This window comes from Balaenoptera physalus, assembly GCF_965194825.1.
Source record: "Balaenoptera physalus genome assembly, chromosome: 20".
NCBI classification, from domain to species: Eukaryota; Metazoa; Chordata; class Mammalia; order Artiodactyla; family Balaenopteridae; genus Balaenoptera; species Balaenoptera physalus.
In genome coordinates this window covers 48,605,160-48,626,440 of record NC_138901.1, presented here as the reverse complement: position 1 = coordinate 48,626,440, position 21,281 = coordinate 48,605,160, and the positions used below count along the sequence as shown (strand labels likewise).

General features: G+C 45.4%; 1 protein-coding gene across 2 annotated transcripts in view; it reads right to left on the bottom strand.

The window, feature by feature from the left end:
* SLC13A2 (solute carrier family 13 member 2) overlaps positions 1-21,281 on the bottom strand; it is a 52,962-nt gene that overhangs the window by 12,808 nt on the left and 18,873 nt on the right. Inside the window, exon 2 of one of the 2 annotated variants that reach the window (XM_082442276.1) lies at positions 8,303-8,451. The exons of the other annotated variant lie outside the window; for it this stretch is intronic. Coding sequence (XP_082298402.1) covers positions 8,303-8,404 — 102 coding nt within the window. The 5' untranslated portion in view covers positions 8,405-8,451. The remainder of the gene's footprint in view (positions 1-8,302; positions 8,452-21,281) is intronic. 2 annotated transcript variants of the gene reach the window in all.

The following is a 21,281-nucleotide window of genomic DNA, read 5'->3' as shown; positions in this document are numbered from 1 at the left end:
CACCTCTACGGAGCTGACACTGGATAAATGAATGAAGGAATGTCAGACACTGGGGTACAGACATGAATCAGAACTGGCCCCGGCCTTCAGGGGGTCTGAGTGCCCTGTGTGGGCTGGTCCGTAGTCATGGCGGGCTGCCTGGCAAAGCCAACAATGAAGAGAAGAGATAAAGCCTCAGATGGCTTCCAAACCCCAAGGCTGGCAACTTTCTTCTTTTGTGATAGGAAACAAGGGTCAGAGGTCAGAAAACCTGAGTGCCCAGGCCCAGCTTTATTGCCGCATGTCCTTGGGCAAGCTATTTAACCTCTCTCAGCTTTGGGTTTTTTTTATTTTTGATAAGAAATATTGAGCATTTCCAACTATATACACATTACTGTCTTTTATGCAGGGTCCTTTTCTACAAATGAGAATAAGAGAAACACCCTCCTTGCTGGGTTATTGTGAGGATGAGGGGTGTGACTGCGAAGGTCTAAGCTGTAAAGGAGTGTAGATGGCAGTGAGCCGATGGCTGGGTTGGCCTTGGCACAGAAACCTGCTCCCGGGCTGCTGGGGAACCAGGGTGGATGCGTGACATACAGATGAAGATGGTGGTGTCAGGGAATCCAGGGTAGACTCTGGACACTGGGTGTGGGCAGGGTGGGGACCTGTGGGCATCACGGCCTTTACCTGTTACGGGCACAGAGCAGCCTGTGGCCATTGGGCAGCAGCAAAAACGCCCACAGTCTCAAAGGTGTCACATTTTATTCGTCCTGGTGATTGATGGTTAGCCCCGGGGGGGGCTACTCCCACTGCCCCTCTGCGCCTGGCAAGTAGGGATGCTGCTGGGAAGTGAGGCAAGGCCCTGGGTGGCAGCCAGCACCATTGCAAAGGAGAGACCAGAGAATGGGGTCCCAGAGAAGGGGCCCCTTCTCCGAGCCTCCCTCCATCTGGGCTGAGGAAGGCTTCCAGAGAGGGCACACTGAGCGGGTACTGAGGGATGAATAGGAGTTCTGTGGGTGGGCAAAAGGTGTTAGCGTGAGGGAGTAAGCACAGAGGGAACGGAATGAGGCATAAAAGATCAAGATACATTCTTGTGGGGTAAGTGATGTAATGCTCGGAAAGAGCCTCGCCTGCCTGCCGTGAGAGGAATCTAGGACTTTATCTGGAAGACAAAGGTGAAAATGGGAGGCCCTTGAAGGATTGTAAACCAAGAGGGTGACACGGTCAGGTGAGGGTTTCTATTAAAAGATTACGCTGATGCTGCCATATGTGTTTTTTTAAAATGTGTCCACAGGTGTTTGTATACCCATAGGAAAATCTCTGATTCGGAGATTCTTACCCTTTTTTGGTACCAGGATTCCCTTGGCAGCCTGATGAAGCCTTCCAACTCCTTCTTAGAATAATGTTTTTAAATGCATTAAATAAAATGCACAGGATTACAAAGGAAACCAATTATATCAAAATACAGTTATTAAAATATGAAAAAATGGGTAAGATAGTGATATAATGTGACTCTTTCTTAACTACTAAGCTCTTCACTGGCTAATGGCTACTGTCATTTCAAAGTCATGGTTAACATAATATGTCAAGGGACTGGCAACAGCTCTCAGACGATTTGAAAATATCTCTGATTCCTACTGGTGGCAAAGTCAAAAATATCGCTCTTTACTATCGCGGTTTGTTGTCTACATTCATCACAGAAGGAAATGTTTCACTCTTTTGTGCTGTTGGACTTTGTGCAATGTGCATGTGTCACCTAATTAAATAAATCAATCACCTCAAGATGAAAATAGGGGGCTTACACCTGCGATAATGTGGCAGGTGGATTGGCAGACATAGAAGCTGGGAGGTGACAGGTGGCCATGCTGGGATATCCAGTGGGGAGACGACAGGGGCTCAGAGAAGTCATGGCAGTAAAGACGGAGAGAGAGGACAGACTCCAGAGATGTTAGGAGACAGAAGACAGAGGGTTTGAGTGATGGCTGCTGGGGCGGGTGGGAGGAGGAAAGCTCCAGGTGCCTTTCCTGAGTGTCTAGGTGCGTAGTGACCCCAAGGAGAGGAGCCATGGGACAGGACTTGGGGAAGAAGGTGCAGAGTGGTCTGGGTGTGTGTGTGTGTGTGTGTGTGTGTGTGTGTGTGTGTGTGTGTGTGTGTGTGATATTCATTCCAGGAATAATAGGCCCATCCAAATGCCGAATACCTTTGAGAGACTAAACATAAAAGGCGACAATGGCCAGTCCATACGCAAATATATGTCCTACAATCTCTGCAGCAAACAGCCCTGTAGCCAAACCACCACCTCCCTAGCAACTGACCCCAAATGGGCAGGATTTGCTCAATGACCGCCAGCCTCCTTAATTTTCGATCCCCACTCGCTACCTCCACTTCCAACTCAGGACTAATCAGCGAAAGGCAAATGTGCTCTCGTAACAATCAGAGAGGATACCCCACATCTAGTTAGCCCCCCTCCAGCTTCCCCCTGCCAACAACCTCCAGTCAGGGCACACCTGAAGCCTTCCCTCTTTCCATTCTAAAGCGTCCCCACCCCCTGCCTTTGAGGCTCTGCCGAAAGCAAGGATGGAGGCTGATTCCCTTCCTAGCCTCGCCTGATCTCATTTGAGTGATCTTTGTTTACTTCTGCACCTTAACGTGAATGCGTTTGTTGCATCATCTTCTGCTTTAAGAGGCCAAAGGGGAAAACAATGGGTCTGAGTGTCAGAGAAAACAAAAGTGCGGGGGAGAGTCCTGACATCACAGTTTGGGCCAGGACCAGGGCCAGGCCCGCCTGTGTCCCCTAAAGAGCAAACCAGCAGGCGGGAGTTGATGATGAGAGAAGCGTTCCCGCACTCCTGTGCATCTGAGCCCTACAACTGCCCTGGGCCCTGCTGCTGGATTCCGTTCAGGAAACCGTACTGCTAAAGAGTCTCCTTTGCTTTCCCATTCTTGACCTTCACCTAGCAGGTGCTGGAAGTGTGGACATGATTTGGTAATCTGGGGGTGAAGTTCGAGTTGGGGAACCTTCTCTCTCTTCTCCAGGGATCTCCCTGGCTTTGGAGGCTGGCCCCTACTCCCAGGACCTTCAGAGGCCAGAAAACCAGACTTCACGCGGTCCAGTGCTGATCAAGGCCACACTTAGGGACCACACCTCACTGCCCTGGGGGTGTTGACCAGACACACCCCACGTTCCTGTTTCATTGGTGGGAACACCAAGGCCCTCATGAACAGGAGAAGTAGTCTATGGAAATAAGTCAGGCATCTACACGATGCCCGAAACACTGTGTTGTGTTTTCCGGGGGCCCGGAATTCAGACAAGGGGCAGAGGGTTCAGGGAAGCATTGTTTATCAGGGAAGATAGAGGCAGGCCCCGGAAGCGAGGTCCAAATTCCTTGCACAGTTTTCATGCCCATAATCCTGGTCTGTCTTTGGGGTTCAGGAATAGCTTGCAGTAAGGGTATTTTAGTCACACAGATTTTAAAGTGCATGTGCACACACACACCTACTGTTCTTATATCCTAGGAATGCAGGGGATTCAGAGTAAGAAATCCTGCCCTCTGTTCTTACTGTAAATACAGTCTGGATTTCAGCTAAGCTCTGTTCTGGCAAACATGACACCACGGGCAGATAGTTTTCACAGATGATTCTTTTGGGTCCTGGGAGGTATTTGCATTTTCGACTCTAACTTACTAGCTCTTTGACCTCTGAGTAAGTATTTATCCCTCGTGACCCTCAGCATAAAATCCTCATTCCTTCCCCGACGTTATAGGGCTGACATTGGCTGGCCTCTCCCCACCTCTCTAAACTTAACCTCAGTCATCTTCTGCTCGCTCAGGTCCACATGCCGTGCCGGCCTCATTTATCCCTCCACCTTGCCAAGCTCACCCCTGGCCTTGGGTTTTGCACTACGTGTTCTGCCTAGACGGCTCTTGGCCCAGAGCTGTGCTTGGCTGGCTCTTACTTGCCAGTCAGGTCCTAGGGGAAATATCAGCACCCCAGGAGGCCTTCTCTGATCACCACATCTACAGCAGCCCCTCCCCAAGCCATAGTCACGGCCTGCTGTATGGTTTCCACTGCATGGACAGTATATACTTTTTGTGTGTCCCTCCACACACCCCCGCACCCCCAGGATCGCAAATTCCCCTGAATCCTACCTCCCACCCCCTGCACCTAAACTGTACCTGTCACACGATACTTGTTCCCTAATAAATGAATGAGTGGATGAGTGAATGAATAGATGTAAGGTTTCTGGCACACCGATGGTGCTTCTTTGGTATCTGGTTGCAGGGTTGGGGAAGCACTGAGAAGACTTCAGGCCTCACTGGCCCCCAACCACTGGGACCCCCCAGTGGGCGATGGGCATTTCTAGGATTCTGTTGCTGACTCCTCAAACACTCCTTACTATTTCCAATCCCCACGCCTTTGCTCCTGCCATTCCCTTCACCTGGCCTGCCCTCTACTGATGCCTCTGACTGTTGAAATCTCGCTCAGCCTTCAAGGCCCAACTCAGATTCTCCCTTAACTCAGTTGGAAGGATTTTCTCCCTCCCCTGAGCTCCTGCAGACTTCTGGCTATACTCCGTGTGGCATGAACACGTGGTCCTCTAGATTGAAAGCAACTTGAGGACAGAACATCTGTATTCCTTTTTGGTAACCCCCAGCACAGAGCAAGAGCTCGACAGACATCCCAGACTGAACGACAGTGGAAGGATTGGCTGACGGCTGGATGGACATGACGGTAGATGGCTCAAGTGGTGACTCTGCATCCTTAGACAGCCTTAGCCAAGGCCAGATTCCAGTCCAGACTTTGCCTTTTTCTAGCTGGGACTTGAGGCAAATTCCTTTATCACTCTGGGCCTCAATTTACATGTCTGTAAAATGGAGACAACAGTAGTAACCTCACAGTAACTCAGAGGTTATTGCGAGAAATAAATGGGTTAGTGTTTTGAAGTGCTTGGTACAATGACTAGCACACAAAAAAATACTGAAGAAATGTCAACAAGTATTATGTGGACACAGGTCTGAGCCTAGTCTGGGCCTCCTCTTTCCCGCTTCAGGGCCCAGGGGCATGGAGGTAAGCTCGGGATCCACTGCAGAGAGCAGGGACTCAGCAGGAAGTCACAACGGGGCCCTCTTTGCCCACATTCATTCATTTGACAAATATTTGTTGAACACCTACTATGTGCCAGGTACTGGGGGTTCTGCATGGAAAAAGACAAAGTCCCTGCCTTCACGGAGCCTACATTCTAATGTAGGGGGGTCAGAGAATAAATAGAAAATAAAGGAATACATCATTTCAGAGAGCGAAAGCCCTTTAAATAACAGGTGTTTGTAATAAAGAATGACTGGTGCTGCTCAGAGAAGCCTTTTCTGAGGACGTGGATTTCAGCTGACATGTAAGAAGTGAGAGGGAGGCCTCTGGGAGAAGAACATTGCAGGCAGGAAGATGAGCTATTTGAGGAAGAGAGAGGCTGGAGAAGAGCAAATAAGAGGTAGGATACGGGGCAGGAGCCCCCGACGACTCGTGCCTACCCTGAGAGGTTTGGATTTTATTTTAAGTTTGACGAGAAGCCTATGTGGGGTTTTAAGCAGGGTAGTGATCTTATGTTTGGAATAGATCATCCTGGAGTTTGGGTGAAGAACGGTCTGGGGACGTAGAGAACAGACTTCTGGTTGCCAAGGGGGAGGGGGAGGTGGGGGAGGGATGGACTGGGAGTTTGGGGTTAGCAGATGCAAACTATTATATAGAGAATGGATAAACCACAAGGTCCTACTGTATACCACAGGGAACTATATTCAATATCCTGTGATAAACCATAATGGAAAAGAATATAAAAAAGAATGTACATATATGTACAACTGAATCACTTTGTTATACAGCAGAAATTAACACAACATTGTAAATCAACTCTACTTCAATTAAAAAAAAAAAGAATGGTCTGGGGAGGAGTAGGGATGGGAGAGAAACGATGGCGGCCAGGACCAGAGTGGAGGTAGTGGAAAGCGATTCCATTCAGTGTATTTTTGGCGAAAACACTGGTCAACAGGACCTGCTGGTGCTTGTGGAAGTGAAGGAAAGAAAGGCATCAGGAATGGCTCTGAGGTGGACGGTTGAGCCATATCTTGATGAGTAAGATCGCGGGGGGCGTCAGCTGAGGTGAGTAATCAGGGTTGTGATCTGGATATGCCAACGTGTACGCTGCGTGAAAGGAAATGTTCGGGGGGGAGGTGTCCAGTGTTAGTTGGATAACACAAGTTTAGAAATTAGAGCTGGGGTTTCAGATTGGGGAATCATCAGCATAGAGATGCTTTTTAAGGCAGGAGACAACAGAAGATCACCTGGGGGAGAGTGAGGATAGGGAGAAGGAGCCAGGAAAAGTGGTCAAAGGTAAAGGAAAACCAGGAGAAGCCAAAAGAAGACAGCATAGCACAGAGGAGGTGACCAGCTGTGATAAACGCTGCCGAGTGGTTGAGGAAGGCGAGCATGGAACAGGGGTTTGGTGACACGGACGCTGATGGGAGCTTGACAAGAGCCCTCGGTAGGTAGAGTCTTGGAGACTGGAGCTGTCTGTCTAAGGAGAGACGGGTAGTGTAGTCAGTCTCTGAGGCCTTTTGTGAGAGAGAGCAGAGAAAGGAGGTATCTGTGGAGGGACTGTGGGACTGCAGGAGGGTTTGTTTGTCTTTTAATGTGAGAGGGATTAGAGCTTGTTTGCATGCTGATGGGAGAGATGAGGCAAAGAGGGAAAAGTTGATGATGCAGGAGAGGAGAGGATAATTACAGGAGCAAAGTCCTTTAGAGGGACTGGTATCCAGGGCCCCAGTGGAGGGGCTGGCTTCCACAGATGGAACCTGGGACAGTTCATCTGAATCAGGACAGGGGAGACAACATCTGTAGGCGGGAAGCAGGCGGCAGGGAGGGGTACAGCACAGGGAAGACAGGGGCTCCTGACACATCGCACTCCCACAAGGAGGCCTGGCTTCTCATACTACTCAGGCTTTCCCGAGTGACCGAGGGCAAGTTTCTAAATCTTTCTGGGCTGTACCTTCTTGGGGAGTAAAATGGGAATCACAGTTCCTGTCTGTCCTTCCTTCCGGGATTAACACACTTGGCTCAGCCTGTCTGGAAACTGATCTGATGGGTCCCTAGCATAGAGATGCCACTGGCTTTGGCATGGGATGAGGGTCATCTCAAAGGTCAGCCAGGCCCTGTCACCTACCAGGAGCTGTGCCACTACCTCCCTAGTTCCTTACCCTTCTGGGATACCTTGAACAAAAATCTTGCCTCGATTTCCCTGTCTGTGACTAAAGGAAGCAAATGGCTCAATGGGCAAGTGAGGGTGGGGTGGCGGGTGTAGGGTGAGGTCAGGGCCAGGATTCGGTCTCAGCTTTCCGGAGGCAGGCAGCACAGGCTTTGTAGCCAGGCCACACCCCCAGCTCTGCCACTGCCTAACTATGCCACTTGCCAGAGGGAGGTTTCCTGTGAAGCTTGGACTTCAAGGCCACCTCCTGGACCTACCCTTCCCAAAGTCCCGTGTTAATTTTAGATTCATAATTTTGTCTTCTTTTACTAACAAGGGGGAGCCCCAAAGTGTATACTATCTGACCTCCAGAAAACAGGATCTGCCCTGGGATTTTGGGTGACTTAACTTCACTTTCCCCATCTGTAAAATGGGAGTCAGACCTGCCTCATAAGATGGGAGAGAGTGTTCCTGGGTACATGGTACAGGGTATGCAGTGGGGGCTCCAGTAAATGAGAGCCGAAGTTATGACTCCTGCTGCTTGCATGGGGGTGGGCAGGAAGCAGTGGCATTTGCCCCTCCATTCAAGGTGTGCAGCTGTATTGCCCACTGTCAGGATCTCCTCGTTCAATTCCCACCCCTCCTCCGCAGGAGACTTAGCTCTTGGGATCACAGGTGAGTGCCTTCTCTTTCTGTTTGTACTCTTAACTGCACAAACTGCCTGAGACCAGCTTCCTCCTAATCCCCTTCCTTCCCTCTCAAGCAGCTAGCCCGGATCATACCCTCCCAATCAACCTCAACTGCTTCCATCTGCACCTCCTTTACGGAGCTGGTTTCCTGCCTCCCAAGGGAGTAGATACCAAGTGCACCTAAGCAATTCACATTGGGCTCCTACTACTGGGTGCCGAACAAAAGCCCCCATTGACCTCTTAGTCCTCAGGCCTCGGGAGGACCAGGAGGTGACAGCCTAGGCTGTCAGGCTAGGAGGGATGAGTGGGTGATGCTGGTCCTGAGGATGCCCAACCCCAGGGCCAGACGGCCCCTCCCCTGCTCCCTTGGAGCTTCTCTGTGCCCAGGACCCCACGTCCTTACCTTAGTTGGGATGAGGATGGGCAGAGGCAGCAGGATAATGGGTAGGAAGAATACAATCAGGTAGAAGCGATAGGCCCACAGGCCCTGCCAGCAGGTGGCCATGGTGTGGATCCACGTGGGCTGCCGGGTCACCCTCCAGATCCAGGGAACTGCAGGACCGACAGTGCAGCAGGTAGGCGGCTAGGCAGGCTTATATAAAGCCGCTGGAGGGTTAACCATTGACCCACCCTGGCAATCAGAGTGTTTTTGGAGTCCGGGAGGTGAGAGTAAGGAAGAGGGATCTGCAGGAAGTGTAAAGATCAGGAAGACTTTGCAAAGAAAAGGAGGAGGGCAAGATCAAGGAATAAAGCCTTCAGTTTCTTTCAAGAAGTTGAGCCCAGAGTTAATTCCTTCTGTGTGTGGGCTACTAAGGGCTGAATATGGAAGGAGCAGGAGAGGGAAGGGTGCCTGGGAAGCCCCACAGCCGGCATCCACAGAGCAAGACCCAGAGCACCCTCCCCAGCCCAGGCCCCCTCTCTCCTCTTACTCCTCCAAAGAGGAGTTCTCTGAGCAGTTTATACAGGGCCTTGGGTGGGGCAGCCCAGCCTCCAGAGACATCCTGCCCTCTGGGGATTTCTAGTCTAGGACTGAGGAAGGGCTGGAGCAAGCCCTTCTCCTTCCAGGTATCAAGGAAACTGTCAGAGCCACTGGAACTGACCAACTCGTATTCACTGTGTGCTGTGTGATGCACTGACAATTATTTTTTTGGCTGCACTGTGCAGCATGTGGGATCTTAGTTCTCCGACCAGGGCTTGAACCTGCTCCCCCTGCGCTGGAAGTGTGGAGTCTTAACCACTGGACCGCCAGGGAAGCCCTCTGCACTGACTTAATTTGGGAACAGCCACTTCCTTGTTGATGTGTTGATGTATGATAGGTATACAGTAAAGGTTCACTTTTGTAGGTTCTTCCTGGCCCCCACTCCCAACCCCAAGCTCCCATGGAACACTGGCAAAGATTGTTTTATATTTTGGAAACACATTTAATCTCTCCATCCATCCATCCATCCATCCATCCATCCACCAAACAAGTATTTGACACTGATTATATCATCAGCCCTGGACTCGGTGTTAAGGATGCAGAGAGATTAAAATGCTGCTAGTAATAGTTAACATTTGTTCAGCATTCAGTACAAGCTTATTAGTTTACTATTTCATTTACTCTGTACAACCACACCAGGAGTTAGGTGTTACTATTCCATTTTACAGTTGGGATAACCGAGGCCCCAAGACACAAGCCAGCCAGAATTCAAACATGCTTTAGGAGTGCCCTGGGGAGGTCCAAACCAGTATGGCAACTCCAGGTGAAAGGAAACAGTAGGAGTATTGAGCAAAAGCTCTTGGAAAAGGTGACACCTCAGTGAAGACTTGAAGGTTGAGTCTAACTTGGCCCCAAGGTGACAGAGGTATGATCACAAGCAGCGGCAAGAGTGAGCCAAGACCTGGAGGATGGAGTGTGTGGATAGATCTACCCAGAGCCTCTGTCTCTTGCTACCCTCCCACCTCCCCACCCCAAACAGCTCAGAGTAGAAGCTCAATCCATATTTCTGTTGATTATTCAAGTGTGATGATCTGTGTGCCGGGACAAGAAGGCAGGGTGTCTCAGGGAGATGGTTTCAGGAAGTCAACACAGCCTGGGCAAAGATGTGAAAGGAAGAAGGTTCTGAGTGGTTGGAAAGTGGGTGTGTGGGACCAGGTCTGAGAGCTGGTGACCACGTTTCCAGGGAGTACAGCAGCTTGGCCTGGGCGGTGATGCCAATGAGATTCTCCTAGAGCCAATGAGGTCTGTGTGAGACAGACCCCCCACCCAACCTTGCCCTGACCTTAGTGCCCTCTGCAGGATGGGCAGAGAGCTATGCATGGATCCAGGTCAAAGGGCTCCTGGGGCCAGGCTGGGTGGGAAGCTACAGTGCAACAAAACAGACTGCTTCACCCCACCCCAGCCCATCCCCCCGCCCAGCCCCCATTCAGGCTATTTATGGCCTTTCCACTCCCACGAAGCCAACCTGACACCTGCCCAGGGCAAGGTGAGGAAGAGTCCAGAAGCTCGGGGAGAGACAAAGGGTTTCAGAGACTTAAGACATTCTCTGATTTTGTCTCGCCCTTGGAGGAGGCCTCTCCCCTGGCCTGTGGCTCTGGAGGAGCCACAAGGGGAGCAGGGCTGAGCCTCCCCCAGAGGAACAACATCCACTAGGTGTGTAACCTGCTTCCCAGTTTACCCAACTCTCCACACCAACCCTGTGATATAGGCTCAGAGCAGTGAAGTCCCTTGCCAGGGTCACACAGCGCGTGTGAGCTGAAAGAGAACCCGATTCATATCCAAGACCATCCATGCTCTTTGCCCACCCTCCAGGCCCTGGGCCCCTGTGATGGTGCCGGGACAAAACTCAATTTTTCCAAATTAGATGGCTCCTGTGGGGGAATAGCTCAGTGGTGGAGCATTTGACTGCAAATTAGATGACCACTCTTTCACTGAGAGCCCCCGGCTTTGTACGTACAGCCCCTTTCAAAGTCATAGACTCTTGGGACTCTTGCTGACTCTCTTTTGCGGACTGGTGTAGGGGGACTATCACGTCCCCAGCAGCCAGGCCCCATCAGTGACTAATTCGTCTCAAAGGCGGGAAGTCTCCATCTATCACGTGTGTTACAAGAGCTTTCCCTTGCCTGGCAATCACAGGCAGGGCCCTCCTCTACCAGGCTTAGTTCAGTTCTCATTTGCCCCATTTCCTTTTCCTTCAGTTAATGCTGTAAATAACTATTCTTGTTTCTGTGACCCCTAATGGACCATGAGCAACTCATGGCAGGTGCTGTGACTCTCCTTCTTCAGTCCTTGTCACCCTTTGGGTGACAGGCGTCAGCACTATCTCAGGGAGGAGTGCCCTGTGACCATTGACCCTCCTTGAGAAGTTCATCTGAGAATAGCTGAGGAAGCCCTAAGGTGAGAGGAGATGGTTTCTGGCTCACAAGAACCGGTTTATCCTCAGGAGCAGTTGGCAGATAAGCTGGAGATAGAGCCGGGGTTGAGGCTGTGGCCCAAAGGTGAGGTTTAGGAAGTTCACACCTGGACATGGGAGCCAGACATTCAGACAGAGGCCCCTGAGGAACTGGGTTGAGCAGGTTGGGCCTGGGGCCCACAGGGGTACAACCTAAGTGGACCTGGAAAGACAGGGATGGCTGGACACAGCAGGGAGCCCCAGGAATGATTTGTAAGACCTGAGACTACCCAGCCTGGAGGAGAGAAGACAGGGTGTGAGGGTTGTCTGCTCTGATCTCTTCCCCTGTCTTCCACTGCCTCTCAAACTGGGTCCACTCATTTTGTCTTATACATGTTCACATCCCCCCTCAGCACCTTGCAAGGTGCTTAAACAACCCTACAAGATCCTCTCCTTGCATTCCTCTGCCTCAGCTCTTACCACTCCTTCCTTGGCTCAACTGCTTTCAGATCCTCAACTGCATTTTCTACTATCTCCAGGGAGTTGTCTATGACCTTGCTTCTCTCAGACACATTCTCCCTGCATCTCTCTCCCCACTTTACTGGTTGTCTTGTTAATCTTTCAAGTCACAGCCTAAAACTAAACTTCCTTTGTGAACTCTCATCACAGAGTGAAAGAGAAAGCAGTTGTAGTTGCGCTGCTCCTAAGTTAGCGCTAGAAGACCCTATCACAGCACATATCACACTGCATTTTATTCTCCTGTTAACCTCCCTACATCCCCCACCAGAGTAGGTTCCATGAAGGCAGGGTCTGTCTGTATGGGTGTCCATATGCACCTCTTCAGCCTCTTGAGCTGATACTCAACAAATACATTTTGAAACAATGGATGGGTAGATGGATGAATAGATGGGTGGATGGATGGTTGGGTGAGTAGATGGGATGTCCATAGGATAATTTACAAGGTTCATACCAGAGAGCCAAGCCCTCCTTCCAGCATGTTCTGAAGCTGGTCCCTGGATCTTCAGATAGGACAGACAGAGGTCATTGGTCAGGCAACAAGGCAAAGAAGTGGATGGGTTTTTACCACGATCAAGACTGTAAAGATGAAACTATAACCAAAATGAAAATGCAACCTACTGAATGAGAGACGATATTTGCCAATGATATGTTGGATAAGGTGTTAGTATCCAAAAATATAAAGAACTCTTAGAATTCAATATCAAAAAAACCAAATAACCCAGTTAAAAAATGAGCAGAGGACCTGAATACAGATGGTCAACAGGCACATGAAAAAAGACATACAGATGGTAAACATGCACAGGAAAACATGCTCAACATCACCAATCATCAGGCAAACGCACATCAAAACCACAACGAGACACCACCTCACACCTGTCAGAATGGCTGTTGTCAAAAAGACAACAGAGAAGTCTCTCCCATTAGAAAACTTGCACAAGCCTCTTAGATAGCCTCATCCAACAGAGGGCAGATAGCAGAAGCAAGAAGAACTACAGTCCTGCAGCCTGTGGAACAAAAACCACATTCACAGAAAGAGAGACAAGATGAAAAGGCAGAGGGCTATGTATCAGATGAAGGAACAAGATAAAACCCCAGAAAAACAACCAAATGAAGTGGAGATAGGAAACCTTCCTGAAAAAGAATTCAGAATAATGATAGTGAAGATGATCCAGGACCTCGGAAAAAGAATGGAGGCAAAGATCGAGAAGATGCAAGAAATGTTTAACAAAGACCTAGAAGAATTAAAGAACAAACAAACAGAGATGAACAATACAATAACTGAAATGAAAAATACACTAGAAGGAATCAATAGCAGAATAACTGAGGCAGAAGAACAGATAAGTGACCTGGAAGACAGAATGGTGGAATTCACAGCTGCAGAACAGAATAAAGAAAAAAGAATGAAAAGAAATGAAGACAGCCTAAGAGACCTCTGGGACAACATTAAATGCACCAACATTCGCATTATAGGGGTCCCAGTAGGAGAAGAGAGAGAGAAAGGACCCGAGAAAATATTTGAAGACATTATAGTCGAAAACTTCCCTAACATGGGAAAGGAAATAGCCACCCAAGTCCAGGAAACGCAGCGAGTCCCATACAGGATAAACCCAAGGAGAAACACGCCGAGACACATAGTAATCAAATTGGCAAAAATTAAAGACAAAGAAAAATTACTGAAAGCAGCAAGGGAAAAATGAAAAATAACATACAAGGGAACTCCCATAAGGTTAACAGCTGATTTCTCAGCAGAAACTCTCCAAGCCAGAAGGGAGTGGCATGATATACTTAAAGTGATGAAAGGAAAGAACCTACAACCAAGATTACTCTACCCGGCAAGGATCTCATTCAGATTCGATGGAGAAATCAAAAGCTTTACAGACAAGCAAAAGCTAAGAGAATTCAGCACCACCAAACCAGCTCTACAACAAATGCTAAAGGAACTTCTCTAAGTGGGAAACACAACAGAAGAAAAGGACCTACAAAAACAAACCCAAAACAATTAAGAAAATGGTCATAGGAACATACATATCGATAATTACCTTAAATGTGAATGGATTAAATGCTCCAACCAAAAGACACAGGCTTGCTGAATGGATACAAAAACAAGACCCATATATATGCTGTCTACCAGAGACCCACTTCAGACCTAGGGACACATTCAGACTGAAAGTGAGGGGATGGAAAAAGATATTCCATGCAAATGGAAGTCAAAAGAAAGCTGGAGTAGCAATACTCATATCAGATAAAATAGACTTTAAAATAAAGAATGTTACAAGAGACAAGGAAGGACACTACATAATGATCAAGGGATCAATCCAAGAAGAAGATATAACAATTATAAATATATATGCACCCAACATAGGAGCACCTCAATACATAAGGCAACTGCTAGCAGCTATAAAAGAGGAAATCGACAGGAACAATAATAGTGGGGGACTTTAACACCTCACTTACACCAATGGATGGATCATCCAAAGTGAAAATAAATAAGGAAACAGAAGCTTTAAATGACACAATAGACCAGATAGATTTAATTGATATTAATAGGACATTCCATCCAAAAACAGCAGATTACACTTTCTTCTCAAGTGTGCATGGAACATTCTCCAGGATAGATCACATCTTGGGTCACAAATCAAGCCTCAGTAAATTTAAGAAAATTGAAATCATATCAAGCATCTTTTCTGACCACAACGCTATGAGATTAGAAATGAATTACAGGGAAAAAAACGTAAAAAACACAAACACGTGGAGGCTAAACAGTACGTTACTAAATAACCAAGAGATCACTGAAGAAATCAAAGAGGAAATGACAAAATACATAGAGACAAATGACAATGAAAACACGACAATCCAAAACCTATGGGATGCAGCAAAAGCAGTTCTAAGAGGGAAGTTTATAGCTATACAAGCTTACCTCAAAAAAACAAGAAAAATCTCAAATAAACAATATAAACTTACACCTAAAGGAACTAGACAAAGAAGAACAAACAAAACCCAAAGTTAGCAGAAGGAAAGAAATCATAAAGATCAGAGCAGAAATAAATGAAATAGAAATAAAGAAAACGATAGCAAAGATCAATAAAACTAAAAGCTGGTTCTTTGAGAAGATAAACAAAATTGATAAACCATTAGCCAGACTCATCAAGAAAAAGAGGGAGAGGACTCAAATCAATAAAATTAGAAATGAAAAAGGAGAAGTTACAACAGACACCGCAGAAATACAAAGCATCCTAAGAGACTACTGCAAGCAACTCTATGCCAATAAAATGGACAAGCTGGAAGAAATGGACAAATTCTTAGAAAGGTATAACCTTCCAAGACTGAACCAGGAAGAAATAGAAAATATGAACAGACCAATCACAAGTAATGAAATTGAAACTGTGATTAAAAATCTTCCAACAAACAAAAGTCCAGGACCAGAGGGCTTCACAGGTGAATTCTATTAAACATTTAGAGAAGAGCTAACACCCATCCTTCTCAAACTCTTCCAAAAAATTGCAGAGGAAGGAACACTCCCAAACTCATTCTATGAGGCCACCATCACCCGGATACCAAAACCAGACAAAGATACTACAAAAAAAGAAAATTACAGACCAATATCACTGATGAATATAGATGCAAAAATCCTCAACAAAATACTAGCAAACAGAATCCAAGAACACATTAGAAGGATCATACACCATGATCAAGTGGGATTTATCCCAGGGATGCAAGGATTCTTCAATATATGCAAATCAATCAGTGTGACACATCATATAAACAAATTGAAGAATAAAAACCATATGATCATCTCAATAGATGCAGAAAAAGCTTTTGACAAAATTCAACACCCATTTATGATAAAAACTCTCCAGAAAGTGGGCATAGAGGGAACCTACCTCAACATAATAAAGGCCATATACGACAAACTCACAGCAAACATCATTCTCAATAGTGAAAAACTGAAAGACCTAAATGTAAGACTGGACACTATAAAACTCTTAGAGGAAAACATAGGAAGAACACTCTTTGACATAAATCACAGCAAGATCTTTTTTGATCCACCTCCTAGAGTAATGGAAATAAAAACAAAAATAAAAAAATGGGACCTAATGAAACTTCAAAACTTTTGCACAGCAAAGGAAACCATAAACAAGATGAAAAGACAACCCTCAGAATGGGAGAAAATATTTGCAAACGAATCAACGGACAAAGGATTAATCTCCAAAATATATAAACAGCTCATGCAGCTCAATATTAAAAAAACAAACAACCCAATCCAAAAATGGGCAGAAGACCTAAATAGACATTTCTCCAAAGAAGACATACAGATGGCCAAGAAGCACATGAAAAGCTGCTCAACATCACTGATTATTAGATAAATGCAAATCAAAACTACAATGAGGTATCACCTCACACCAGTTAGAATGGGCATCATCAGAAAATCTACAAACAACAAATGCTGGAGAGGGTGTGGAGAAAAGGGAACCCTCTTGCACTGTTGGTGGGGATGTAAATTGATACAGCCGCTATGGAGAACAGTATGGAGGTTCCTTAAAACACTAAACATAGAATTACCATACGATCCAGCAATCCCACTACTGGGTATATACCAGAGAAAACCATAATTCAAAAAGACACATGCACCCCAATGTTCATTGCAGCACTATTTACAATAGCCAGGTCAGGGAAGCAACCTAAATGCCCATCGACAGACGAATGGATAAAGATGTGGTACATATATACAATGGAATATTACTCAGCCATAAAAAGGAACAAAATTGGGTCATTTGTTGAGACGTAGATGGATCTAGAGACTGTCATACAGAGTGAAGTAAGTCAGAAAGGGAAAAACAAATATCGTATATTAACGCATATATGTGGAACCTAGAAAAATGGTACAGATGAACTGGTTTGCAGGGCAGAAATTGAGAACAGATGTAGAGAACAAATGTATGGACACCAAGAGCGGAAAGCGGCGGGGGGGTGGTGGTGGTGGTGTGATGAATTGGGCAATTGGGATTGACATGTACACACTGATGTGTATAAAATTGATGAGTAATAAGAACCTGCTGTATAAAAAAATAAATAAAATAAAATTCAAGAATTAAAAAAAAGACAACAGATAATGTGTTATTTATAAAATAGATGCAGTATATATGTACAATGGAATATTACTCAGCCATAAAAAAAGAATGAAATTTTGCCATCTGAGACAATGTGGATGGACCTGAAGGGGATTATGCTTAGTGAAAGAAGTTAGGCAGAGAAAGACAAAACTGTATGTTTTCACTTGTATGTGGAATCTAAAAAAATTTTAAAAACGAGGGAATATAACAAGATAGAGGTAGATTCACAGATACAGAGAACAAACTAGTGGTTACCAGTGCGGAGGGGGTGAGGGAAGGGGCAAGATAAGGGAAAGGGATTAAGAGGTACAATCTACTAGGTATAAAATAAAAAAGGTACGGACTACTGATACTATGTATAAAATAGGTAACTAATGAGAACCTACTGTATAGCACAGGGAACTCTGCTCGATGCTCTGTGGTGACCTAAATGGGAAGGAAATCCAAAAAAGAGGGGATATATATGTGTGTATAACTGATTCACTTTGCCGTACAGTAGAAACTAACACAACATTGTAAAGCAACTATACTCCAATAAAAATTTTAAAAAGAAATTTAAAAAAGAAATACAGAGCCTACAGATGTTAAATAAAAATATTGTAGGAGAATAAATAACAACTTTTTTTAACTAATAAATTTCCATAAATGTTTTAATGCTTAAATAGTAGTAAAATTACTACCTAAGTAAAATTTATCTCTCCTTTCATTAAAAAAAAAAAATACAAGGAAGTAATATACAACACAGGGAATATAGCCAATATTTTATAATAACTTTACATTATCTATAAAAAGATAGACTCTCTATGTTGTACACCTGAAACTAAGGTATCATTGTAAGTCAACTATGCCTCAATAAAAAAAAAAAAGAAGATTATAAAGAGGAGATAAGGGGTCACCCTTCCAGAGCTGGCCCTGCCCATGTGCTCTGGCTTCTGGAGGCTGAGCCGGGATCCAGGGAGTGCTCTGACGCTAAAAGGGACCTGAGACACATTTAGGTGCAAGAACCTACTCTGTGGCAAGCCAAGCAGCAAGCCTGTCCCTCTTCTTCCAAATCTCCATGCCCAGCTTTTAAAAAAAATTATGGTGAAAAAAACACATAACGGGACTTCCCTGGTGGCACAGTGGTGAAGAATCCGCCTGCCAATGCAGGGGACACGGGTTCGACCCCTGGTCCGGGAAGATCCCACATGCCACAGAGCAACTAAGCCCCGTGCGCCACAACTACTGAGCCTGCGCTCTAGAGCCCGCGAGCCACAACTACGGAAGCCCACGTGCTTAGAGCCCGTGCTCCGCAACAAGAAGAGACACCGCAATGAGAAGCCCATGCACCGCAACGAAAAGTAGCGCCCGCTCACCACAACTAGAGAAAGCCCGCGCTCAGCAATGAAGACCCAACGCAGCCAAAAATAAATAAATTTATTTTAAAAAAATACATAACATAAAATTTACTATCTTAACCATTTTCACTGTACAGTTCTGTATCAAGTCTAGTCACATTGTATTGCAACCAGTCTCTGGCATCCTTTTCATCTTACAAAACTGAAACTCTATATCCATTAAACAATAACTCCCTGTTCTCCCCTCCCCTATCCACTGGCAACCACTATTCTACTTTCCGTTTCTATGACTTTGATTACTCTAGATACCTCATAAACGCAGCATCATACAGTATTTGTCTTTCTGTGACTGTCTTATTTCATTTAGCATGATGTCCTCAAGGCTCATCCATGTTATAGCATGTGTCAGAATTCCCTTCCTTTTTAAGGCTGAATAACATTCCATTTTGTACCTATATATGCCACATTTTGTTTATCCAGTCATCCACAGATGCACACTTGGGTTGATTGTACCTTTTGGCTATTGTGAATAATGCTGCTGTGAACATGGTTGTGCAAATATCTCTCCAAGACTCTGATTTCAATCCTTTTGGATATACACCTGATGGAAGAAATATTATGACTTCCATATACTGAAGTATTGAAATTTCCATATATTGAAGTAAATTTCCATATATTGAAGTCATTCTGGCTTATACATGATTTAACTTAAAGTTTATGCCTGTTTTGTGGCCTATTTAAACATACCTTGGACATCTGCTTTAACCATTTAAAAAAAGGTGCATTGTCCAGAAGTAAAGAATGTCCTTTTTTTTTGTTTGTTTGTTTTTGTTTTTGTTTTTTTTTTTTTTTAACAAATTTATTTATTTATTTATTTATTTATTTATTTATGGCTGTGTTGGGTCTTCGTTTCTGTGCGAGGGCTTTCTCTAGTTGTGGCAAGTGGGGGCCACTCTTCATTGCGGTGCGCGGGCCTCTCACTATCGCGGCCTCTCTTGTTGCGGAGCACAGGCTCCAGACGCACAGGCTCAGTAGTTGTGGCTCACGGGCCTAGTTGCTCTGTGGCATGTGGGATCTTCCCAGACCAGGGCTCGAACCCGTGTCCCCTGCATTGGCAGGCAGATTCTCAACCACTGCGCCACCAGGGAAGCCCAAGAATGTCCATTTTTAAAGATAGAGATAAATGCCTTCCTTCCTGGGATGCCAGTGCTGGTACTCCTTCGATGATAAGCCTCCCTTCCCAAGCATCAAGGCCATACTGACTCGATGTGACATGATGATCTGTCTTTTTTCAAACCTTGAAGGAACATACCACTGTCATTTTTGATGTTCTTAGTTCTGACAAGATATAAAACTGTGCTGAAAACCATGCTTTTTTGGAACAGTTCCTCAGAGCTGTTTGAGAGCCTGTCTCCTGGGCTGTAGTTCTCAGTTTGGCTCGAATGAAACTCTCTTCTATTCTTATTATAGATTGGTTATTGATTACTTCCATTGACATACCCAGAAGCAGGGTTGCTGGATCATAATGACAATTCTATCTTCAGTTTTGAGGAACCTGCATACTGTTTTCCACAGTGGCTGCACCATTTTACATTCTTACCAACAGTGCCCAAGGGTTCCAATATCCCCACATCCTCAATGATGCTTGTTCTTTCCTTTTCTTTTTTTATAGTAGCCATTCTAAAGAGTGCGAGGTGATATCTCATTGCAGTTTTTTAAAATTATTTTATTGAAGTATAGTTGATTTACAACACTGTGTTAATTTCTTCTGTACAGCAAGGTGATTCAGTTATACACATACACACACACGTGCACACATATACGTAGTCTTTTTCATATTCTTTTCCATTATGGTTTATTACAGGATATTGAATGTATTTCTCTGTGCTATCCAGTAAGATCTTGTTGTTTATCCATCCTATGTATAATAGTTTGCATCTGCTAATCCCAAATTCCCAATCCATCCCTCCATCGCTCCCCCTTGGCAACCACAAATCTGTTTCTGTTTCATAGATAGGTTCATTTGTGTCATATTTTAGATTCCACATATAAATGATATTATATGGTGTTTGTCTTTCTCTTTCTGACTTACTTCACATTGTATTATAATCTCTAGGTCCAGCCATCATTGTAGTTTTGATTTGCATTTCCCTAATGATTAGTGATGTTAAGCAACTTTTCATATGCTTGTTGGCCAAAGGACTATTCAAGTCCTTTGTTCATTTTTAAATCAAATTATTTGTTTGTTTGTTGTTGTTGCTGAGTTGCAGGAGTCCTTTACATACTCTGGATACTAATCTTTTAACAGATATATGATTTACAAATGTTTTTCTCCCATTCCATAGGTTACCTTTTCACTGTGTTGATTGTGTCCTTAGATACACATGCCCATCTCTACTGGGGGCTGTCTGCTTTCTCATTTAAATTTCCTTTTATGTTTATTTTAATCTGATTTCACCTATCTCAGTATTGTGGGGAGGCTGCAGAGATGGGAGGAGATGGTAAGATTAATTTTGGCTCCCAATCTTCAGGTCCCTGAACCTGATCCCATCTGTTCTTTACCCCTCCCCATCATTATTTCTTGGTGTCCAGCACCAGGCGGATACAGCCCTTCTCCAGGGTCCTTTGAGTCTCAGGATCAAGAAACCAATGCTGGGAATCTCCTGGCAGTCCAGTGGTTAGGACTCTGTGCTTCCATTGCAGGGGACATGGGTTTGATCCCTGGTCAGAGAACTAAGATCTTGCCTGCATGCCACACAGCACAGGCAAAAAAAAAAAAAGAAAGAAAAGAAAGAAAGAAAAGAAAAGGAACCAGTGCTTTCTGAGGTTCAGTGCTCTGGGGGTTCAGCTTCGGTTTATTTGCCCAAGAGATCTTTAGTTGTTGACAAATCTAAGCAGGACTCTGTCTGACCACACCTTTCTCTACTGTGACAGTGACAAAGTTTTCCTCCTGACCTTGAAGCCTGGGAAGCAGGGACTGGGCCCTGCCTGGCAAGGAAGCAAGGAAGCCCTTATTTGTGGAGAGCAGAGCCTTTTATAAAAGG